At 41.5% G+C, this 25773-nt stretch overlaps 1 protein-coding gene across 21 annotated transcripts in view; it reads left to right on the top strand.

Moving 5' to 3' along the window:
• Positions 1-25773, top strand: part of TNIK (TRAF2 and NCK interacting kinase) — a 409498-nt gene that overhangs the window by 217748 nt on the left and 165977 nt on the right. For 13 of the 21 annotated variants that reach the window (XM_021071173.1, XM_021071170.1, XM_021071167.1 and 10 more), the window contains exon 3: positions 17240-17296. In XM_021071173.1, coding sequence (XP_020926832.1) covers positions 17240-17296 — 57 coding nt within the window. Of the gene's footprint in view, positions 1-3833; positions 7288-17239; positions 17297-25773 lie in introns of those variants that run through there. The other 8 variants (XM_021071164.1, XM_021071160.1, XM_021071157.1 and 5 more) reach the window with 3 other exon arrangements.

The raw sequence follows: 25773 nt of genomic DNA, 5'->3' as shown, positions 1-25773 counted from the left end.
AAATATCTTTTTCTCAAAAAGAACAATATTAAAAAATGTAAAAAAAAAATATAGTATGTTTTAAAAAGTATAATTCAAGGTTTTTATGCATAGTATATACAATTCTTATTTGCATTTTGATCATCACGTGTAAATTATTGAATGTCCATCAATGATTAACAAATCAATACATTATATTATTATTGGCATTAAATGGTTTATTAACATCATTTAATGGTTTATTAAATCTAAGACAGATTTTTCTTATTATGAGATCCTGAGTGTCATAAGCCCTATTTTAATAATAAAATTCTTTGTTCAGTCATTTGCTTAAAGGAGCATCATTTGATTTTTTTACCATCCTTCCTGAAGACAGAAACCACCACCAATGAAATAAGACATTAATGTTGCAAATGCAAGGTTGCTGGGCTAAATGCCTAAGAAATGCAGATAGATACTGATCTTTTTTCTTTTTTCTGTCTTTTTTGTCTTTTTTCTAGGGCCGCAGCTGTGGCATATGGAGGTCCCTAGGCTGGGGGTCCAATCAGAGCTACATCTGCCGGCCTACACCAGGTCCGAGCCATGTCTGCGACCTACACCACAGCTCATGGCAACACCAGATCCTTAACCCACTGAGCGAGGCCAGGGATCGAACCCGCAACCTCATGGTTCCTAGTCGGATTCGTTAACCACTGCGCCACGACAGGAACTCCTGATCTTTTTGATAGTATGCAAGTACCTAAGGCCCAAGATGACAGAAATCAGGTCCTGATGACTAGGTTTAAAATTAGACTTAAAAGTTGAAACTTGGGGCAATTCCCGTCGTGGCGCAGCGGTTAACGAATCTGACTAGGATCCATGAGGTTGCGGGTTCGGTCCCTGCCCTTGCTCAGTGGGTTAAGGATCCTGCGTTGCTGTGAGCTGTGGTGTAGGTTGCAGACGCGGTTCGGATCCTGCGTTGCTGTGGCTCTGGCTTAGGCCAGTGGCTACAGCTCCAATTCGACCCCTAGCCTGGGAACCTCCATATGCCGCGGGAGCGGCCCAAAGAAATAGCAAAAAGACAAAAAAATAAATAAATAAATAAAAGTTGAAACTTGGGCCATATGCCTATATCTATTCAACAACTGGAAATGAAGAAGAGGAGGAAGAAAAGGTGATTCTTCAATCTTTTGTGCAGATGACCTTAACTGATTGAGATCTGAAATGTTTAGGCAAATTCGCTAGCTCCATCTTTTCAGATTTGCATCAAGGAAAAGTTATCCAGTGTCCTCTTTGGTTCAAAAAGCACAGACAACCACATCCTTAATTTCTACCTATAAGGCTGATCTGTTAGCTGCTGCAGGTAGTTATATAATTTGGAGATGTAGATTCTATACACCTCTGCTTCTATACTTTATAATGTTTCCATACTCATATCATTTTTAATCTGTTACCAATATTTGAATAAAACAATTATATATATTTACACAAATAAATCTTCCTAGACAAGAAATACTCTGATAGTCAAGCATTTTGTTTTATATCTCTAGTCTTTACCCTTTAGCCTTAAGGAGAATTTTAAATAGAATAAAAAAGGGGTAATACAGGGAGTTCCCATTGTTACCAGCAGGTTTAGAACCTGACGTATTTTCCGTGAAGATGAGGGTTCGATCCCTGGTCTTGCTCAGTGGGTTAAGGATCTAGCATTGCTGCAAGCTGCAGCTTAGGTCGCAGATGCAGTTTGGATCCAATGTTACTGTGGCTGTGGCCTAGGTCTCAGCTGCAGCTCCAACTTGACCCCTGGCCCCAGAACTTCCACATGCCGCATGTGCGGCCTTAAAAAGAAAAAGAAAAACAAAAAAAAGTAATACAGGAAGTTCTCTTGTGGTGCAGAGGGTTAAGGATCAGGCGTTGCTGCAGCTGTGGCATGGGTCGAAACTGTGACTCGGATTGGATCCCTGGCCCAGGAACTTCCACATGTCATAGGAATGGCCAAAAAAAAAAAAAATTACGTTAAATTTTTAAAAAGGGAGTGGTACATTCTTGCTTGCTTTACCTATATGCAAGGCCAATCTGAATGCAAAGTGTGGCCTGCAAAACACTTGCTTCTCTGAGCCTCTCTTTCTTCATTTGATTACCATAGTTTTTTATCAGTTGCTATTGCCTTCAAATAATAGATGCTGTGATTTTTTTATAAAGAAAACAGAGTGACCTGGGAAAGTTTTTCCACAGGGGTTTGGAATGCATTCTTGCAGCCCATATTGACTGAGTGCAGACACTGATCTGCCGCTGAAGATAGAGAGTGAGCAAGACAAAGAGAAGAGTCTGCCCTTAAGACACCTCCATTCTAGAATGATAGCTGTCCAATACACAAGATAAATAATAAAACCCATCATTTGTTTGGTGAAAATAAAGCAGGGAAGGAGGATAGTAAGAGCTAGGGGTAGAGCTGAATTTTTATACAGGCTGGCCAGAGAGAAGGACTCCTAAGGAAGGTGACTTTTGAGTCAAGATCTGAAAGAAGTGAGCAAGAAAATAGAGCAGAAGGAAAAGAAATGCAAATAGCAGATGAAGTTAGAAACAGAACCTTTTAGTAGCACTGAAAACACTGCAGTATCGCTATCATTTGCCCAGGAACCATACCAAGTGTTTTCATATATATTAATTTAATTCTAACAACAGCCTGGTGAGCAAATAATTTTATACCTGATTTAGACATAAGAAAACTATTGACCAAAAGTAATTCTAGACCAAGGCTTCTCATATCTCCTCCAAAGCTTTTCCCCTTAATCTCCATACTCTCTCTTAGACTAGGTGAAATCCCTGTTTGAGATGAGAAGCTTGGCTGAAAAGTGAGCAAGATTCCCTCCTTGCCCTTCTCACCATCTCTGAGCAGTCAGTCTAGGCAGGAGGCATGAAAATGTGGTGGGAGAGAAAATTTTCACTGGACTCAGGGAAATCTCCCTGTCTAAGAGGAAGCTACCTGACAGGTCACAGTAGGATTGCAACTAAATTTACCTGCAAACCAATGTACTTACTAACTAGTAAGCTGCCTGCCCATTCCGGCTTGCCCAGATCCTGAGGCATGCATGTCATATTTACTTAAAAGAACCCTTTTTCTTTCAGGGTGTCATCATATTTTGCCCAGCATTATTGAGGGAGGGTGATGACTTGTGAGAGGCACATGAGTGCTTACTTCCAGCAGCTAGCTTCCTAGAGATGGATGTGTTTGCTGACAAATGGCTATAGTCCGCGTTGGCCACCAGTTTGAAAGATTATAAATATGTAAGAGCCTTCCTGCCTTTATAAAACAGCTTTCCTTTTTCCAATGTCCTTTTTGGCCTTTTTGCCTCCTACCAGAAGAACAATTTGCAGGCCTTTTCTTGGAAAACACAGTCACTAATGCAGTCCGTGCTGACACAGAAGACCTCTGTTGCTGGGGGAGAAATTTCCAGCCTTTGCAGAGATCTGGTGGAACCATGACTGTACCATAATCATTTCATACACTGTGGAGGATCCATATTTGGATAGTTTTCTTTGGCTACTTTCAAGAAACTTGAGCTCTTTGATTCTCCAGTTGCCTAAAATGGGTGAACGGTGTTATTAGTATAGAATAATGTTGTGTATCTTATTCTTTCTTTAAAAAAAAAAAAAAGGAGCTGCTGTTATGGCTCATCAGGTTAAGAACCCAACTGGTATCCATGAGGATGCAAGGTTCAATCCCTGACCTCACTCATTGGGTTAAGGATCCGGCATTGCTGTGAGCTGTGGTGTAAGTCAGCAGCTGTAGCTCTGATTCAACTCCTAGCTTGGGAACTTCTGCATGCTGCCCAAAAAAGACAAAGAAGAAGAAGGAGAAGAAGGAGGGAGAGGAGGAGGGGGAGAAGGAGAAGAAGAATTCTGCTTTCCTTATTAGAAGCAGATCACTTACAACAATGGCAAGATTCCTATATCTGTCCTTTCATTCAAAGAACTTATGTTGGATAAAGGCAAACACCTTTTTTCTTGTATAGTTGACCTTTATGTTTTAAGCATAAAGTTTCATCATGAGGTGAAGGGTCGTTGACAAGAGCTAACAATTGTTGAGGAATGAAAATAGTATAGTCTTTCCAGAATTAATGTAATTAGCAAAAATTTTACTTCTGTGTCCAAACATAAACCAAATTCTGTTTAGCCTCAATATTACTTTATCAGTTGTTTCTTGAAATTTAGAAAATGCTGCTTATTTGAGAGTCAGTGAAGATTTTGGAATTGGCTACTAGCAAAACACGAAAGTCAGATGGACGGGCTCTTGGGTATTATCTGAAATGCTAGGGGTGTTGGAATTTGAGAAATATGCCCCTCACATGTAAAAACTGCTGAGCAAAGTGGAAACAGTGACACCTCCATCTCCTCCCTACCTCCATTAAAGATTGCAGAGAGCAAGGCCTTATCTTTTGATCTTTGTAACTTTAGTGCCTCTGGGGCTATGACATTCAATAGAATTCGGCATTCATCAAGCACTTAATAAATGTCAAATTTAAGTTCTTTTGAAATCGGGATTTGTCAGTCTTAGCCCCTTTGACATTTGGGACCCAATAATTCTTTGTCGAGGGAGGAAAATGCCCTGTATGTTGTAGGAGGTTTGGTACCGTCTCTGGCCTCTACACACTAGATATCAGTAGCAGCAGTGAGTACTCGTGACAATCAAAAAACTCCCCCAGGCATCCCCACATATCTCCTATGGGCGGGGCTCATATTGCCCCCTAAAGGGTGTGAGGTTGCAGGGGTTTTTTAGGCTAAAACATATATACCTGATCAAAATTTTTATCCCCAACATCTATATCTTTAAATACACACACACACACAGACACACACACACACACACACACACAGACACACACACACACACATTCTTACAGAAGAGGCATTTAGTTGAGAGCGCTCATTGTAGTCTTTTTTTTCATGGAAATCATTATGACTCCAGTAAATTGCTCACTAAATTTCATCTGTCGCCTGTGTTCCTGCTCAGATACAACTAAAGCCTATTGAAATTGATTTTTGTGTCAGCAACAGAGCAGGGATTCAGTAAGAACATGAAAGCTTCCCTTTCATTACTAGTCTTTTTTTCCCCATATTACTTAGATTTGGTGGGCCCTAATTATATTCCAGTGCTTCTCCTGCTGACATTTCTTTTGTTTTAATTAAAACTTCTGGAGATTTGAGGACACTGTGGGAGAGGGTTTATTCATCAACAGCCCTGGTAAAGAGTCAAACGGGTTCCTATTTGTGTTCCTGCCGCCCCAAGAATGATAGCTGGGAACACTGTGGTCCTTTGCCTTTGTTTTGCTCTCCACACTGGTGGGATCCTCTCCCTTCCTGCACAGCTCCGAGCTTCCAGACCCATTCTTGCTGCTGGTGTTAAATGATGTCCTGGTGTTAAATGACCCAGACGGCACTGTGGGTGGACTGGATTCCTATTAAAGCCATAAATTAGGTGAAATGAAATGCAGCACTGCCTTTTTATTATTATTATTTATCTCTGCCCCTGTGCCTTTGGTATCTCCTAGGGCAAAGCCAACCCCGCCCACTCCTGACCACGTGGTTATAAATCTGACCACAGGGACCGGTGTCAGGCTGTAACTGACCAACCTATGCAAGGCCTGAAAGGATGACATAATATATCTCCTTAATCTGCAGCTGGGAGGTGTGATGGAGCGAGCACGGGGGTCTGCAGAGGTTCTCTGGGGAAGACAGAGTTGCCTTGTAAAATAGTCCATAGAGAGGGAGCTATTGATTCAAAATCTAAAAAATGTGCTGCTCTTCCCCAGGAGTGGTTGGATCTGTCCTGCCTGAGGTTCGTATTCTCTCTAGAAGAGGGGAGGCAGAGATAGAGGAATTGTAGCTGGGCAGCATCAGGGCCTTGCTTTTCCCTTGTCGTAGATTTCTCTCCCTGACCTTTTCCTCCCTGCAAGATTCTGAAATGCAGAATTCAAATGTCTGCTCAGGCCTCCAGGGTCACTCTGCAGCCCCGTGTGTGTGTTCACGCTTGGGAAGGAGAGCACAAACCAAACCTTCTTGAGCAAAACACTCACAGTGGACCAAGTGGCTTCTTCCTCTGGTTCCCGTACCATGAGCCATCCGTACAGTCTCCTTTTTCTCAAGAGAAAAGCTTTCTGCCCCTCTTCAGCAGGCATTTCCTCCAATTTTACCAAGCTTCTCCCAGGTTACTCCATGATGGGTCACTTGAGTCTCTCTGTTCACTGTGATTGGAGGCCTCTTAGAAGGTCCACCAGGACTGGAAATGTCACATTTCCCAGCATGATTTAGCACCTGCTCTTTGCAAGATGCTGTCCTTGGCAATGTCAGAGGATTAAACAGATGTAAGGCAATGCCTCTGAGAAGCTTTCTGTGTAGAAGCCATGTGCCTTATATACTGAAAGTCCAAAGGTGTTAGGGACTAAGGATGAAAGAGAAGTTGGTTCTGATACAATGCACATGGGTAAGCCATTAAGAGCTATACACTTTGTTACATTTAACTTTCTGCAGACTGCATTGAGAACAGCCCATCTTTGTATCTTCAGGGTATTCCTGACCTCTCTGCCCAAGTGGTCTAAAACACCTGTGCCTGGCTCTCAGATTGCATCCAGCATGAAAATCTCACCCAGCCACCCCTATAAAACCAAAAATAACCATTGGGAACCAACATAGAGTTGTTTATTTTGACTTCTTAAAAAGTGAGAACATTTAATGAACGGACCTTCTCAAGAAGTTTGCTTAAGTTGAGTGGTTTTATGTTTCTGGAAAATTTTGTAACAAGCTTTTTATTCCTCTCCTTTTACTGAAGTTGGGTGGCATAAATTAGATGAGAGCCAGTAAGGTCTTTTACTTTGTGCTCATTTTTTGGGTTGAGAGAGGAGGTTATTGGGAAATGTGTTCTTGGCTCAAGGCCATGGCCAAGAGACTGGTTCTGCTACTTTTTTGAGCTCTCATCACCCCACAGCCTGTCTGCTCGTCACTGCTGTCACTTCAGCTGTGCATGCCTTTCGTGGGTACAGGCATCAGGCTTCCTGCCATGGAATCTGCATACGTTAATGATTGTCTGCTCAAAATTGTGACTATTTGATTTTTTTCCTTTAATCATCCATTTTGATTTTTATAAACTGAGCCAAACTGGCAGCCGTGAAGACAGAAGAATACTAGTTTCTAACAAAGAAAAATGAGATGAGATCTTTTCTTCCCCGCCCTGTGTCTGTGAACAAGCCTCAATTCTCAGTTGGCCCAGCCCCGAACAGTCTTGAAAACAATCCATTTTCTGCCTCTTGGATGTGCCAAGCAGAGGAATTCACAGTGAGTGGTGTTGAAATGGAGAGCTGTTGCTTGGGAACTGTCCTGTATCAGTAGCTTGCTTCATCTTTGCCACAGTTTGGGAGTGGTGAGGTCCGGATCACAGTTCTGCCTATATGGGAAGGAGGATTTTTTGAGCTACAGATGGATGCATATGCAGGCCAAGGAAAAAGAGAGGCTCTGTTAACCTGGGGAAACCCTAGGAGCAGACACTGTGCCAAGCATATTCTGTGAACATTCTTGTTCCTTGATCATAAAGATTTAGAGTCTTTTCATAAAGTTGCCTTGTCTACCTTTTTTGCCTCAAGACATGTTATATCAAAGAAGGGTAGCATTCCTGAAGATGTTCAGATAGGTATCTTAACTATGCTTTAATCTTTACTGTGAGTGGAAAAGTCAGAGTTCACCTTCACTCTCAGAGGAAAAGCTAAAACCAATTTCTGGTTTCTCTGTGATATATGGAGAGGGGAAGTAAATTGGCCTTTCTGTAGAGTTTAAAGAAACTTTATCCCCTAAAATCTTCTAATTTATTTGTAAGTGAAATGATTGTAATTCCTGCTCACAACCTCACATCAATCTGCTCCCATATACTTTGTGGCTGGATAAAAGTGTGTGTGTGTGTGTGTGTGTGTGTGTGTGTGTGTGTGTGTGTGTGTGTGTGTGTGTGTTGGGGGGAAAGATGGAAGAAACTGATGTGGATATATGGATGGTAATAACCAAGAATCTGAATACAACCCTCAGACGTCACTACTTCATTCAGTCTGTTATTTAGCAAATATTTATTAAGTCTCTGCTGTTATCAAGCATTCTGAAAAATGGGGGTGATTCTCAAGTCTTGTTGATTTGACCTCCTGAATATCTCTGGACTCTTTCTACCTCTTACCTTCTCCATTACTTCTCTCCTAATCCAAGCTGTCATTATCTCTCACATGAATTACTAAACAGCATTGTGCTATTATTCTTCCATCATCTTTTCTAGTTTCCTCTCTTCTCTGCCTTGCTTCCAGAGTGATCTTTTCAAAATGCCACACTTGTAAATGATTCTACATCCTTGCTTCCATCCTTTCAATGGCTGACCATTGGTCTTAGGATAAAGATGAACTCCTCCAAGTGGCCTGTGAAGGACTCACTAGATACATATGCTCTGTTCCAGCTGTACTGGACTGCTTTCAGTTACCCAAAGGCTTAAATATCTACTCCACAGGACCTTTGAACATGCTATTCTTTTTATGCACATACACTTCCCAGTGCTTGATTTAGTTTATTCTATTCATCCTTTAGGTCAGAGCTTTTCTAAAAACTTTCACCCCAGATCTAGTAGGAAATATTATTTAACATTAATACCAAGAACACAGTTAGACAGGTAGGTAGGTAAGTAGATAGGAACATACATGGATAGCTAGATAGATACATAGAGTGAGTCTTTGATTGAGTTCCCTAGGAAATAGATTCTGAGGAGGAGATTTGCTTGTAGGAAGTGTTTTGGGAGGTACTGTCAGGATCAGTTCTATGAGAAAGTGCAGGCAGATTTGGGCAAGGAATTGCAGTTACAAAGCCCCAGGCAATTCCAAAAATAGGAGCTCTGGAGCTAGGATGGCCCTTCGAACTTTGACGTAAGTCATGTATGCTTTTACATTCCTGGATCAATCAATCATTGAATGTTTGCAACCTCCAGGTAAGGGGCATTGCCTTCTACAGGGAGCATGACCTTGGGCCCAATTTCTCTTTGACTAAAGGCACTTCCTCGAGAAAGACTCAGAGAACCTCGGTCCTGAAGAAGGGATAGGGGTAGCACACCACAGCATCCACTATAGCCAGTTTCTTATGATGCTTGGATCTACTTGCTTTGTATAATAAGTTCTGGAAACAGCTCCTCTAGGATTCTGGCTGGTCTCTTTTCCTAGGCAAAGTTGCAAGAAGAAGCTGCCACCATTACATATTGTCTAATGGCTACACCTGATGCCCTTCATATCCCTCCTCTACCACCTACGTAATCTCCCCTACCTTGGTGAGCATCTTTGCTGGTCTATATGGCAGACTTGTTGGGATGACCCATATCTCCTCATTCCTGAGAAGTCTGAGCTCCTACTCACCATGCCTTTCTTAGGCTCAACTGCTGCTGTTTACAAAAAAAAAAAAAAAAAGGAGAATGTAAAAAGACTCATCTTCTGCAGCCTGCTGATAGAAAAAGCTGAGGACCAGATCCAGGAATTAATGACTGGGGTAGAAGTCAGAGTCGGATTCTCAATTCAAGCCTGATTGGGAAGGAATGAGACTCTGAAACTTGGAAAAGAGACATCCAAGTTGATGTGCTTTAAAGCCTGAAATCACCGATTCCCCGAGCCCTTGGCACCTACGGAAGTGATGTTCCCATTTTGATTGAAGATATTGCACACACCTTGGAATATTAAGCTGACATCCCTTACGATTGTCACATATTGCCTTCAGTTGATGATCAATCACCTCTGTTCTCTATGGTCTTTCTCTAGTATATCAATGTCTATCAGCAAAAGCTGTTGATTCTGTTTTATCAAATAGAATTTTGATAAAATACTACTACTATTTTCCTAATAAACTCTCAAAAGTCTGAAATATTGAACTCACCAGAGTGTTCCCTGGCAGCTGTGCCCTGCTTCGGTTACCCACTAGCAAACATATTGATGGTGACACTGCTATAGCATGCCAGAGGCTATCAGTGAGCCACCTGCCACCAGTGATGGGAGTTCTATTGACAGCTTCTCTGAGAGCCCATCTCCTTAGGCCCTTCCTAGCACCAGCTGTCTTAGGTGGGATTTCTCCAGAAACAGATCTCGAGATGGAGATTTAAATGTAGGCATTTTACTGTAGAGTTCTTAGGATCCACACCTGGGAAGAGAGTAGCATTGTGTAGAGGAAGGGGTTTAAGTGCAGTGCAGTCTCAACAAAGGGCTTTGTCCCAAGGAGTGGTCAGGAGCCAAGCAGACTCCTCAGGATTGCCTGACTTTAGGACTAAAGGACTGAGGCTTCATGCTGCTGTATCAGCCATCCATTGGATCTTGTTATCTCCAGGAGGGAGCGTGACCTTGGGCTGAGAGAAATTCCCAGAGAGGGCCTTGGCTGTGAGCTGTCTAATACTTCAGTCTTGAAAGGAGAATCTGGGTGGTGCATCAATTCCTGGACCCGGTCTTCAGCCTTTTCTATCATCAGGCTGCAGAAGATGAGTCTTTTTATACTCTACCTTTTTTTTTTTTGTATCAATGACAGGTGGTAGATGTAACCGTAACATTTGACCCATGAAACAATGGCTGCCGTTATTACATGTTCTACACTGTGATTTTTTTTCTATTGTGTTTGATTTATTTTCATGATTCCTATGGTGCATATTTTTGAAAATCACCGTATTGGATATGATTAGTAGGTTCGTGTAGGATGCTGTGAAAACACAAAAGTGAGGGCACTTGCTTGCAATTAGGAAATTGAAGAAATCTTCCTCTATAAAGGCAGGATCAAATCTAAGCTAAGCATAAAGAGCTAAAAACACACTACCTGTATGAGTCCTTGGACAAGGAGGAATGGAGATTGTGGGTGGAGTGTCTGCATCTTCCACAACCCAGGTTTGCTCATGTGTTCTGCTGGAAACAAATATTTCGGTGACCTAGAAATGAAAGGACTCTCTTCCAGGCTTACATCAAGCTAGCAGTTCTAAAGCCATCTTGCTGTTCCTTAGAAAATAACAGCAATAGCAGAGCCCAGGTTTGCATGACCATTTCAGACAAAACTGTAGTTTTTGTCTTGTATTTATTTTAGGGAGTAGGTAAAGGGGCAATACAGTTGCTCAGTATCTGTGGAAGCATGGGGGTTGGGGGTGGGTATTGGTCCAGGACCACCCCCGCCCCCCTTGGATACCAAAAATCTGTGGATGCTCAAGTCTCTTACATAAAACAGCATAGTATTTGCATATAATCTATGCACGTTCTCCCATAGCATTTTAAAATTATCTCTAGATTACTTGTAATACCTAATATAATGTAAATACTAAATAAATAATTGTAAATACAGTGTAAATGCTATGCTATATAAATTGGTGGCATATGGAAAAATTTGAGTTTTACTTTTTGAAACTTTCTAGATTTTTTTTTATTGTTATTATTTTCTATCTCAGGTTGTTTGAATGTGTGAATGTGGAACCTGCAGATACAGAGGGCTGAAGGTACTATAATCCTTGAATGGTTTAGATTTGACTGCGACGTTGAGATATTTTGTATGGAATAAGGGTCAGCACAGTTCTTTACCTCAAACGTGAGGTAGAAGAAGGGGAACAGAATGGGTTTGTGAGTCTGTCTAAGCCCTGGGATGAAGTGCGCCCACCTATTGTCCAATCCAAGTTCATGTGCCTGACGCACAGTGAGGCCAAGCAAACCAAAACGTCAGAGTTTGGAGCAGAAAAATGTTTACTGCAAGGACCAAGTGAGGAGAATGGCTAGAGACCCTCACTCTCCTATTGCTTTCACGCAAGGGCTTTTAAAGACAGTGTTAGGGAAGAGGGTCTTAGAATGTATGATCGGCTCATAGGCCTTCTTTTGATTGGTTTGTGGTGAGATAACAGGATGATGTTTCTGGAAACTCAACCTTCTGGTCAGTGTGTAGTCACCATCCTCCACCTGGTGGCAGGGGTGGGGGCAGGAGGTTCGTTTCTATACAACAACACAAAGATAGCTGTTGAGCCTGCTCTTTGGAATTCAGAAAGGTCTAGGAGACTAAAGCCTTTTTCTACAAACAGGAAACAGGGCACACCCAGGGGCTTTTATACCCAGGAGGGCCCTGAGGGCTCCTGCTCAATTTCAGTCCCCTCTTTTCTTTGATATCCCTCAATCCTGAGGGGAACAGATGTGAGACCGGAACGGGAACAAGGTTTTGGATAGAGAGGCTGATCATAAACTCAGCAGAGGAACTCTGTTTTAGGGGGGCTCAGTTTCATACCAGCTGAGTGACTGCATGGCTTGTGCTTTCCCTGATTTGATTTGAAAGAGTTTTTTGCCCTCCTTTCTTTCTGAGCTGCTTTTTATGCTTGTGGATATGATTGAAGCTTTGGGTCATACTAGAATATCAGTTTTGTCTTTCTATATTTAGTCTGTTGTTTTTATTATTGTCGGTTATTTCAGTAGTAAAAAAAAAAAAAAAACTTCCTTCACTCTTTTATTAAGAAATGACTCAGCAGTTGTAATCTGACAGGATATTTTTTCCAAATTTTTGTGGATAAAAATTTTTAACTCTTTGTCTCTTTTAAAGTTTCTTTTTTAATCCTTGCTTGAATATGTATTTTGGATACAAATTAAATGGACTCTGTTTATATTTGAAATATCTCTTATAAGTGGAAGTAAGTTAAAATTAGGAGTAGTATTGAACTTTTACCTCACGTTCTCCTGTAATAATAACATCCTCCTTGTTTCCTGTCCTCAATTTAAAAAAAAAAAAAAAATTAAATCCTACATGAAACAAAGATGATTGGTTCATGTTTAATTCAGGTTAAGTGAAATGTGAAAAGAAAGATTATTTTAAAATTTTGTTTAGGAGTTCCTATTATGGCTCAGTGGTTAACAGATCTGACTAGCATCCATGAGGACACAGATCCCACTCCTGGCCTCTCTCAGTGGGTTAAGGATCCGGGGTTGCCATGAGCTGTGTGGTGTAGGTCGCAGATGCAGCTCGGATTCTGTGTTGCTGTGGCTCTGGCATAGGCCAGCAGCTATAGCTCCTATTTGACCCCTAGCCTGAGAATCTCCATGTGCAGCAGATTCAGCCCTAAAAAAAAAAAAAAGCAATATATATATATATATATATATATATATATATATATTTAAGTTTTAGTGATAAGGATTTCTAATTCAGGAGTTGGAAGGCAACAGTGGAACAGATGAGAAAGTGCCCTAGGTTTGGGTTCCTCATTAGTTGTGAGATTTTCACCTCATCTCTGTAAGATTGTAGTAGGCACCTTAGGGGCTTTTCCTACTCAATTTATTTGTGACTTTATGAAGTTGTCTCTTGAAACATCATCTTAACAGTGACTGTGCCTCAGGTTTCCAGTGATCTTTAGGTCAGCTAATTCCTAGCCATTCCCTCAAAGTCTGCCTTCATCTGGATCCTAATTCTCTTTGGCATCCTCCAGTGATGTCAAAGGCAACTCACACTGGGCAGCCTCCCTCATCGAAGGTTGGCAGCTCAGCAGCCTTCCTGTTCCAGAGCACGGGACACCTTCGTCTGGAACAGAGCTGAGGCTGCCAATTGTTCCACCTCCAGGAGCTCATTTAAGCCCAAACCGCCATCCCCGAGGTGTATTATTCAGTTATCTGTCAGACCCATGGAGAACTCTTCTTTTAGCTTGGAAGTGAAATTTAAAATGGAGGAGAAGTGGATTGTTTTCTTTTCCAGTGTTACCTTCAACAACTAATAATTACTAAAACAAAGACAAAAACAACCATGTACCCTAAGTTCAAAAAAGCTACAGATATTTATTTCAAACCAAGAACAGCTCAATGCCCAACGCTCCTTCCATTTGAAATGTAAAGTGGATTGCTTGTATCCTGTCTGCTCCCTCCCTGGCTGCTGATGGAAAGAACTAGGTGTTGACATGTCCCTGTAACAAATTATTCGAAGAAGATTCCTTGTTGCTAGTGTAACATTTCTCAAACTGTGTTGGCAGAGGTGTCTCACAGTTTCCCACAGGGAAAGAGAGGGAATTGGGAGGCAGAGGGTCAAGCCTCTGCTTCAGTCAAGGAGAGAAGGAAATCAGTGGTCCTTTGGGGTCAGTGCATAGTAGAAACATGGATATGTTCATTAGTAGCACAGAGGCCAGGGGCAACTGGCAGTGAGGTTTCAGAGGAGGCGATACTTGAATTGAATCTACAAAGTAAGTTTAGGAGTTCCTGTTATGGCTCAGTGGTAACGAATCTGACTGGTATCTATGAGAATGTGGGTTCGATCCCTGACCCCACTCAGCAAGTTAAGGATCTGGCTTTGCCATGAGCTGCAGTGAGGTTGCAGACATGGCTCAGATCCCATGTTGCTGTGGCTGTAGTGTAGGTTGGCAGCTGTAGCTCCAATTCGACCCCTAGCCTGGGAACTTCCGAATGCCATGGGTGCAGACCTAAAAAGAAAAGACACCATCAGAGAAGCAGAAACCATACAGTACATTTAGAGAATGCAAATAATTTAGTGTCAAGGACCACAGGTAAGAGTAGGTGGGAACCTGCCAAGGTGGTGTGGGAGAGAGGGAGGGAGTCATTTTTAAGGGTCCCTGCAAGACATACCCAGGTGTTCCTCTTCTCTAGCTGCTTGGTACCATTAAGAGAATTTCAGGGTGATTCAGCTGTGTGATGTCAGCCACACCCTCGGTATTTGTTTGCAGTTCCCCTACCCTCCTTCTCTGCTTTAGCAGAGAAGTAGCCATTGTTTAAGGTATGATTCATGGTCTTTAAAGACTTTCTGTTCCTAAAGAGGAGCTGCTGATTCCTTTGCTAAGGTGATCATGATAGCAACACAGACTCTATTGGGTCTAAGACAACCCTGGAGGTCATTCAGTGCCTCTCAGCAGAGGGCACTGTTGGTACTTCTCCTTTATGGGATACTGATCCAGGCTCTGAAGGAAGTTTGTGTTTCTGGCCCCTGGGCACTGAATATCACTAGCACTATTCTCCCTACTTGGTCATTGTGAAAACTAAATTTTTAACTAATTTTCCTAAATGTTCTTGGAGTGGGAAGGGGTGGTCCCTCCCTCCAACCCCTGAGCCTAGTCTCCCCACATTTTGAGGATGGGGAAACTAGGGCCCAGATGGGCTACGTAGCTTGCCCCCAGTGAACTACCTGGTCACAGACAGGACCAGGCCTCTGGGATTCTGGTCTAGGACTCTTTGTGGGGTAACACTTCAGCCCCCTCCCTCAAGTTCTTAAAAGTTGAAGTCCCTACACAACCATATTGGATGATTGATCGAATGTCTTCTTCGTGCTCTTTCCTGAGTGAGGAAGAAAGAGAAGGAGCAGAATTGCTTGAGAGGTGAAGGAAGCTGATACATGCAAAAAGCTGAGCTATATGCAGAGTGCAGAAGCAGGCAGTGCCAAGCCTCTCTCCTCCAGTCTCACGTGGACATGCCCCCATTACCTGCTGTGTCCATGCATAAACATGCCACCCCATCCACAGGAGAGGAACCACTGCTCCAGGTACTGAAAGTACAGTGATGAGACATGGTCCTTGCCTTTGTGACACATGGAGCCCAAAAGGGAAGACAACATTAAAAATTAATCACAAGGGAGTTCCCGTCTTGGCACAGCAGAAACGAACCCACCTAGGACCCATGAGGTTGCAGGTTCGACCCCTGGCCTTACTCAGTGGGTTAAGGATTCGGCATTGCTGGCTCGGATCCCGCGTAGCTGTGGCTCTGGAGTAGGCCGGCAGCAACAGCTCCGATTAGACCCCTAGTCTGAGAGCTTCCATATGCTGCGGGTGTGGCCCTAAAAAGACAAAAGACAAAGAAGAAAAAAATTATCGCAAGACAGGACCACACCTAATTATAGCCAGCATCTGCTAATGGCTGTTCTGTGCCAGATGCTGCCAAGCACTATGTATACATTATCTCCCTTAATCCTCCCTGTTATACAGTGACTTAGATACTATGATTATTTCCATTTTTCAGATGAGGGAGCTGAGACCTAGAAGGTTGAAGGACTTGCCTAAAGTCATGCGGCTGGAATTTGAATCCAGCTGATCTGGGAGAGTATCTCACTGCCTGATATCACTGGTAGGGAAATGCATTTAGAAGTGAATATTGACCATCTTCACTACTGAGAGTCAGATGCAGACTCTAGGTTTCTCAAGGAGCAAGTGCAAAGAAAGCTTCTCTTTAGGGATTGCCCCTCACCACACCCTGTTCTCTTCCAATTCCATGTGGTTGATGCTTCCCTGTGGTTCCAAAGACCAGAGACACCCTGTCTGGGGAAGTAGTTCCTTATGCTCAATACTGTCTCTCTGACCATGTATTTGGATTGATTGCTATCTGTTTTGTTTTAGGCCCCCTTTTGAGATAAAGATAGATTAACAGGCTTCAGTGATTAACAGCAGAATCACATCCATTTGAGACTGTTACAATACAAGATTACTTTAATAATCAAGGAAACGAAAGTCTCCTCACATACCCACACACTGAGTGCTTTCTGACCAAGGAGCTACCTGTGTCTCCTCTACCCAGAACTGGCTTCCCTTCTACATAAATCCACCTCTCACTCAAGCCCTCCTCACCTTGGAGAGGAGGTAGAACCAAATCATTCAGTGTTGTCTTTTTTATTTAACCTGATAACCACTGTGAAAAGAAACCCAGAAGACCCGAAAAAAAACCCCGAAAGTGATGGAGAGTTTTACAAAATAAACATTAAATGGCGATCAGTCTTCAAAGCATTTAAGGTTTATGTGTTGGAGTTCCTGCTGTGGTGAAATGGGTTAAGGATCTGGCATTGCTACTGCTGTGGCATAGGTGCAGGTGCAGCTCGGTTTCAATCCCTGGCCCAAGAACTTTCATGTGTCTCAAGTGCTACAAAAAAAAGAAAAAAAGGGAGTTCCCATTGTGGCTCAGCGGAAAAATCTGACTAGCATCCATGAGGACTAAGATTTGATCCCTGGCCTTGCTCAGTGGGTTAAGGATCTGGCATCGCTGTGAGCTGTGGTGTAGGTCGCAGACGTTGCTCGGATCTGGCATTGCTGTGGCTTTGGTGTAGGCCATCAGCTACAGCTCTGATTCGATCCCTAGCCTGGGAACTTCCATATGCTGCAGGTATGGCCCTCAAAAAAATAAAATAAAATAAAAAGATTTATGTGTCTGTCTGTTTTAGCCATTGGCACTGTGTAACATTAACCTATGTAATTGTTCTTTACATTTGGAACCTAGTAGTGCTCAGAACTAAAGTCTTTAAAATTTCCTTTTCTTTACAGGGTCGTCATGTCAAAACAGGCCAGCTTGCAGCCATTAAGGTTATGGATGTCACAGGGGTAATGTATCTTTATCTTGCCATTTCAAAGCTATATATTTGTAATAGAGAAGTTAGTGATGGAGAAAAACCGTTTTTTGGAAATAGAATCTTTTTAAACATCTAAGACCTTTCCCCATTTGTGCTTAATAGAGTATTCCACAGCTGACCGAGGTGACCATGGATAAATCACTCTAATTAAATTAGGTACTTAACACACTGCCTTATGTAGCCGGAGTGAAGAACAGTGTGTGCCAATAATTTACATAAACACACCAAGGACATTTGCATATGAAGACAGGACAAGTATTTGAAGGTATTAAAAGAGTAATACTGAGATTACATAGAAGAGGTGGGTCTTAACAGTTTTCCCCAAAGTCCGCCTAACACTGGAGTAGACAAGAGTTGGGATAGCTCTGAAATCCTAGCAGGATATGTAACATGAATATTTCCCTCTGCAGAATATTACTGACCAAATAATCACAATAACCACAAATACTAATTGTTATAGAGCATCACTGAAACAAAATTTCTACCTGGATGATCAAAAGCAATCTGAGGAATAGACTTTATTTTAAATACAATTTTATGCTTTCAACCCTTTTTTGCCAGGTCTATTTTAAATATTTTAATGCCTTTTCTAGAATACAGAGCAAAAATCAGACTTGAAAGGACTCATGGACATCAAAAGCATGTTAATGATTTTCTGTTGTCGTGGGATTTTTCTAAGCTGTCTGTCAGCTGTTCATAAAAGCTGAAAGACAAGAGTCTTCCCTTTGGCCCAGAAATGGATTATTTAATGTAAAGAGAGATAGAATGAATGGGTCACACAAAGGTAATCAAGAAGCAGTATATAAATAAGAAAAATGCAAAGAATGTCTGTAAGTTAGACTTCAATCTGTACCTTCTCTGGTCTAGTTCCTTACCTTTGATAAGTATACATTATATACTACACTGTTAACTATGATACTAATTTCACTATTTTTTATTTATATCACACATTGTGTTGACTTCCTTCCTTTCCTTATTATTTATCAGAATTTCTCTTTAAATTATATGCATTTTAAAATTTATATGCTTTTTTAACAAGTAAAAAATTTTGTTCCCATATGTTTATAAGCACTTGATAACGTAATACTTATATTTGTCATAAATACATTGTTCCAGTCTCAGAGGTTGCAAGCCAGTTCTAATATTTAATCCCAGTTGATTTATTAATTCACCTGGCCTTTACTGAATAAGAAAATCCATGTAGTTTATTTTAATTAGGTTTAGGTTCTGCCACTTGCAAGAGAAAGCTCAAAATAACAGAGGCTTCGGTGTGATGGAGGTGTTAGGCTCTCTGATGCTAAAGGTATCTAGAGTCGACAGCCCAGGAATGTATAGCAGTGATGTGGTGGCATAGGAGGGTGTTTTTATCTGCTCCATCATTCTAACACACAGCTTCCACACTTAAGGTCAGTTCCAAGACTAGAGGTGGTTGTTGGATTTCCATTGATCACATTCTTTGGCAGGCTAGAAAAAGGGGAGTAGGAGGTGGGGAGGGGCGGAGTCGGTGAGGGCAGAAGGGTACAGAAGACAGCCTCTTCCAGTAAAATATTTTCTACTTACGTATAGCATTTCTGCTTACTTATGCTTTCATTGGCTCTATCTAGCCACAAGGGAAACTGGGAAATGTAGTCTCTGATTCTACCAATGTGTCCAGGTAATTGGAGTTCTATTACTAGTCAGGAATGAAGGGAGAATGGATGCTTGTATTGTTTGTTAATTAGTAGGGTCTGACACAAAAAAAGTCAAATCAGATATTATCATTCTCTGCATAGAAACCCATTAGAAATGTGTAAATCTTTTGCAGAGCTCTCACCACAAAACAAGTTAGAATTTATTTTGCAATTCTGCTGAAGTCATACTACTGTATTTTCCTTGGATTGAATAGGATCTCCAATAATGTGATGCACTTGGCAGTTGCACAACTAATGGATATGGATGGCATCCAAGACATTCATGCTGTAAAGTTCTATTATGTGGTCCTGCAGAACTGCAGCTGAGTTCCAGGACATCATTAATCACAGAGCACGAGTGTGCACAAAGCTGTATATTGACGCACAAAGTATGACTTGAAAGCACTGAATATCACTTGTTCTGGTTCTATTTGTGAGACCTAAAATAGCTCAGAGAACCATATACTATTGCTAGACCACCTTCCTTGGAATCATAAAAGTTGCACAGCGATTTATCCCAGTATTTGTATTTTTAGTTTAAGGAGAGTCACTTAGCCTCTCTAAACGGATTCCATAAGGCAACTGAGGCCTAAAGAAAATGATTCAAAGACTATTTTCTCAATTCTCAAGGATGATACAGAGCTAGCATCATTTTCAATGCATAGGAGTGTCAATCCATTGCACACAATGGATGCTTTATAGTATTTAGGCTTAATTCTCTTGAGGAATTTCTGTTGAAAGGGCTGGCTAGTTCCCTGATTTAGGCACATATTGCCCATTACGTAACCACTGACTCTTGACAAAGACAAACATGGATACACATCGGGAAATGGTTTTCTTATTTCCCATGGTGTATGATACATCATCAAATGACTCTTGTATCACCCCTTACATATCACAGTCAACATAAGATTTCCTTTGTGAAACTCATGTGGTATCCTCAGAAAACAATCTATTTCATTCTACCATGTTGTCTTTTGTGTATTATGGAACGCTGCAAAAGCTTCTTACCAATTATTATAATTGTGCTCATTATAGCTGCTCTGAGATGAATTCTCAAAGGTCGGCTTTGTTAATTGTTTGCAGTGATCTTCTGCAAAGTTACTATAGTTTATTGTAATGAAATTGATAAAACTGTAATCTTGAAATCAATTTTTTAATTATTGTTTTTATTCTCTACCACTTCCTTTTTTAAAAGAAAATAGCCATGGATAAAACTAGATATAATGCTTATGTTCTTCAGTTTTTAGAGCTGAGATGCTTCCACATTTGCTAATATTTGCTTCAGAATTAGGCCTTAAACTCAGACTCAGTCTTTGAAGTTCTTTCAGTTTCTGAAATAATTATGAGAATTTCTGCATTTTGTCGCTTTGGGGGATTCCTTCCCAGCTGGATTTGTGTACTCTAATCATCTAAACAAAATTAGACCCTTTAGGGTAATGTTACTCGAAGTGGACGAGCAGCATCTGTGGACTATCAGCACCCCTGGGATGTTCATTAGGAATGCAGATTCCTGGGCTTGCTGAAGAGTCCTGGGTGGAGCCTCAGAGGTTGCCTTTTCTGCTGCTGAAAGAGCTTCATGTGCATCAGAGTTAGAGAACAGTTTTCTAGGGTCTTGTATTTCTTGCTTACTGGTCACTGAGTAGGATGAGACTATGATTCTTTAATAACCCTGCAAATAATCCCCATCTTCATTTGGACAAAAATTCCTGGTGTAAACTAGTCCCTTTACAGTGATACCTTGGACCCCATATAGGACTTAACAACATAATAACTTAGTATGCTAAGCTTCCATCTTTACAATGCCTGGTTGCGATCATATTCCTCAGGACACTCTGAGTTGTGGTACCAAAGCCCCGCTCAGAATGAATAAAGCTGAAAACAGAATTCATTGTCCTGCGTATATTTAAAAAAAAAAAAAAGCTCAGCAGGATCTAGGAAGTCACCTGATTGACTAGGAATTTTATTTCTCTCCAATTCTGGGCTCTGCTTTCTTTCCACTAGCAGCTTCAGGTTCATGTTCTAATTACTCCATTACCCTTAGTCCCAGCAAATGCCAGTCTGAATATCAGTGGCTCAGCTTGGGCCATGTCACCACCCCATAACCAATTCATGTTTCTCTTCAGCCATGTCAGGGTTGGATGCCTGGCCCTGGAACCTACCATAGGGGCTGAGAGTTGGGAAGAAGGATGCCCCAAAGAAAAACCTGAGAGCTGTTAAAGCAAAGGGTAGGAAAGATGCTGGGCAGGTAAAAACGGGAGAAATATATTATTATGAGACCGTATCATTATAGTGGATATATTTAAAACCTATTTAATCATTAAGCAAAGTGCCTCTCTAGGTTATTTTTTATATTCCAGCCCAAAATAATAATAGTGGCAGAAAACATTGATGGAGTGATTATTATGAGCCAGCACTTTTTAAAATACTTTCCATATCTTGATTTACTGAATGCCCTCAACAGCCACCAAACTCCATTATTAATCCCCTTATAGAGATGAAAAAACTAGGTGCATTAAGTACCTTGTTTAATGTTAAGGTGCAGATGGTGCAGTGAATATTTCAACCTGGGTATTTTAACTCTATCTTTGAAGTTCATCCTGTTAACCACATTGCCATAGGTCCTCAATTAATATAGGCTATTTAGTGTTTAATTTAGCATGATTTTTTATTAATTTATTTGATAAACTTTACAAAACACCTACTTTATGACAGACATTAGAAATTCAAAGATGAAAAAGAGTTCCTTCCCATTGTGGCGCAACGGAAACGAATTCAAGTAGGAACCATGAGGTTGCAGATTCAATTCCTGGCCTTGCCCAGTGGGTTAAGGATCTGGCACTGCCGTGAGCTGTGGTGTAGGTCATAGACGTGGCTCAGATCCCGAGTTGCTGTGGCTCTGGCGTAGGCCGCCGGCAGCTGTAGCTCTAATCAACGCCTAGCCTGGGAACCTCCATATGCTGTGGGTGCGGCCCTAAAAAGCAAAAAAAAAAAAAAAAAAAAGATGAAAAAGTGGTCCTTTGCCTGAAGGGGTGCTCAGAGTAATACAACGTTGCTCTAAATACTTGTAAGTAAAACTAATCCATTTTATAATCGTCATAAAATTCATAAATAAAGTTACTGATAAAGTTTGATATGGCAGTGAGGGGTAGTAATTAAGCCCAGGAGGACAATCAGATGAAAATGTTCCTGGCCAAGGAAACAGCCTGTGCCAAGGCATGGAGGCTAAATGTGGACACATTCTGGAAACTATTACATAGTTGCATCTTAGGATTAAAAAAAAAAAAAAAAAAAAAAAAAAAAAGGCGCTGAGAAGAGAGTGATACAAGATGAATCTGGACAAGTCAGGGCCAGGTCATGAAGGAACTGAATGGTTTTCAAGCTTTTTAATTTTCCCAATAGAACCCTTAGAACAAATAGTCTTAGGCAAAAAGCCAAAATATAGAAGAGATATAAAAAGGAGGTGGTTTTTTATACCCCCCCACCCCTTCCCAACAATTGGAAAGCTGTCTATCCTGGCCTCTTCCCCACACCACTGGAGCCAGTGTGGGAGCTAGAAGTTAAACAGCAAAGTACCTTGATGGGATTTGCCTACTAGAAGGATCCATTTTAATCTCTGCTCTACTGAGTTTCTATTTCTGTCTTCCTTAACTGAATTCATAGGTGAAGCTTACCACCCATCTCCATCTCTTTTTGAAGAGTGAAGAAGTGGTCTTCTCCCAGTAGCTTCTGGTAGAGTGCTTTGCCTACAGTTAATGGGCTTGTTGAATGTTTACTGACATGGGACCAAAAAAATTTTTTTTCATCTTAGGTTATTTGAAAAAACTGAGGGACACATTGCTTCAGGCACATTTTGTTCCTTCTTCCCAAAGGAAGGTAATTCAGTGGAGTGACTGGTAGCATAGACTGTAATATTAATAATAGTAACAACAACAAAGAGCCATGGTCAAAAATTAAAACTGCTATCATCAATGGCTTATTATGTGCCAAGCATTGTTCTTAGTATTTAATACAACAAATACTAACTCATTTAATCCTTGGAACAATTCCCATTAGAGGATCAGTGCTAATATATCCATTTTATAAATGAGGAATTAAGTGACAGAAAGCTGAATAATGTGTCCATGCTCCACAGATGGCAAATGGTAGAGTTGGAATTCAAACCCAGCCCCTCAAGGTGTGCCCACCTCCCCACAGCCTTGCTGTAACAATGAAGAATCCATGAGGGGGCGGGGAATCACCAGAGCCTAGCCTTCAGATTCAGATAGAGCCGGGTTGACACCCCACTGCTCTCCTTACCGACCTTGGGAACACTTTTTTAACTTGTCTGAATCTCATGTTTCTTACCTGCTGGAGGGGAATTCAAATATTGCAAACTAAAATTATATAATATCTAGTGCCTAGTACATAACAGTTCCTCAATAAATATTAGTCCCGGTAAGAGGTGGTGAATGCCTGAATAGTGCAGTCAATAGAAATGAAAAGAGGATTTTTATAGTGTGCCCTGAACCTCTGGAGCTATAGCTGAGGATGGTAGCCTGTGTTATGAACTGCCTGTCATATGTGCCATAGGAGCATTAGCTCCACTGTTACTGTGTATAAGTAGTTTGATTCAGCCCTGTCTATACCACCTCAGAGTTATTAGTCTTCCCCTGAACAATAGGGAGCTCTCAAAATGACTTCGTGTCCAGCAGGATCCAGGAGGGAAAGTGAGGCTACATCCCAGAAGCTGGAGACCGAAGTCACGGTATTTCACTTGTTATTCACTTAAGAATGAATGAAAGTGCTCCACTCTGGGGTGAGAGTGGTAAGTAGCATAAGACAGACATGGGCACTGTCTTCTGGACTCTTCCATTCCAGCATGAGGGAAACACATTTAACAAACAATTGAACAGTTATTTCATCAGAATATTGATTAACTTTCAAGAGGTGTAGAGAGTGTAAAGGGAGAATTTAAGAAGGAAACTGGCCAGTAGGTTCCGAGATGGAGTGACAGCTACACGCGATCAGGGGATGGGCAAATGTTGGTGATGCTAGTAGGGCTGAGAGAGGCAACCCCCCCAGCTATGGAAGCTTGACCTTCAGCAAAGTCCAGGAATCCCTGCCCCTGCTCCTCTGCCTCAGGCACTCCTCCAGACACCTCTTTGGGGCTGTTCAGGTAGATAAAGTTAGCAGACAGACCAGTCTGATAGAGTGCATGATGAGAACTTTAAACAGGGAAAAGATAAACAAATACTTTTTTGTCTCCATAATGCCCTCCACCTTGGAAGCTAGTTCCAGTGTCTCAGTTCCGTGTGCTGTGCAGCACGTAGAACTTGAAAAGCTTCTGGAGTTCTAAAAATGGACAAGCTGAGCTGCTCACTCCATGCATACTTCAGCATCTCTCCTTATATACTGATTACCCCTTCTGTTGGTGGCTTGTGGGTGCCTGGGTCTCTGCACATGCGCATGCATGCTGAGTGGGTGGCCTTGTCGTATGTGTGTACATGCATGCTGGAGAGATTGCTGAAGAGCAGAAAATGGCCCTGGGACTACTGTCTCTACCCTGCACTAATGAAGATGGACATTTCGTTGCACTGGTTTTTAAAAGTATTTTTCCATCATGATGGTCTCTATTCGGTAGAGTCTTTCATTTGTGCACCTCAGAGCATTTTATCAAATGATAATTAATTCTTTTATCCCCCTACTGGAATCGAGATGCCTGAAGGTGAGATTGGCACACAGAGGTAGGGGTGCCTGGAATCACTGAGCTGGCCATTCGGATCCAGATTTGTTACCAAGTTCCTCGGTCATGGACTGTTGGGGGTCTCCTTCCATAGATCCATCCTCCTTTGCCAGGACATCTTTCCTGTCTCACATTTATGTCCCTCTTCCGACTTCACTTGGTTCTCTTTTGTTGAGCTCTTTGGTGGCTTGACTGCCTCATCAGTATGTTAGCTTTTTAACATACTTGAAGCTCACCTTTTGTTTTCCCTTCATAAAAAGTCATCTCTTTTTCATTTAAAGCCTGCTCACTTTAGTGAGCCCGGAACTGTGCATTAACCATCCTGGTACCTCCTGCAGAGCTGGCTGACCTAGGACCTGGCACATAGTAGATGCTATATGAAATGATATCATATTTGTAGGAACAAGAGACCAGAGAAAATATAAAGACGAGAAAGTAAGATAAAGGAAAATCAAAACCAAATTACAAGCCATGGGGGATTTGATAGTTATTTTTTCTGGTTTCCAAAGCCAAAAGGGAAGATGTTATCATTTACAATGTTAATACCTCCAGCAAAGAAGACCTGCTCCAATGTGGGCTGTTACCTGAGTTGTAGGTGGAGGATTCCTGAGAATATAGGTCATATCATATACAATAGACTGTATCCACATGAATGACAGCACACCTAGAGTTAAAACCTAGTTTTTAAATTCACAGTCATACACCAGTGCAGGCTTGGGTGTGAGAAGGTTGCATGTCACCCTTGGGTTACACATCGCACCCTAGTAAAGAGAGAGCAGGTTCGTCTAGTGGTGAAGAAGAGCACTGCACATTGTCACTCATCCAGGTTTATCCTAGTTTTGACATGGCTCTCAAACCCAGGCATTTTGCTCAACCTCCACTTACTCCACATGTATGAAGAAATATAGTTCTTTATAAAGAACTAAAGAGATCAATATGTAGAACCATGACATGTTGATGTTCATCTAGTAAGATATAAAAAGTGCACATCTATTAGTGTAGTGTTTATTAATTAAATATTATGCCATTTAAGAGAGGAAGGACCAGGAGTTT

Source organism: Sus scrofa, chromosome 13, assembly GCF_000003025.6.
Source record: "Sus scrofa isolate TJ Tabasco breed Duroc chromosome 13, Sscrofa11.1, whole genome shotgun sequence".
In the NCBI taxonomy this organism is placed as follows: Eukaryota; Metazoa; Chordata; class Mammalia; order Artiodactyla; family Suidae; genus Sus; species Sus scrofa.
The sequence above is the reverse complement of the archived record's forward strand: the minus strand, read 5'-3'. Positions and strand labels throughout refer to the sequence as shown.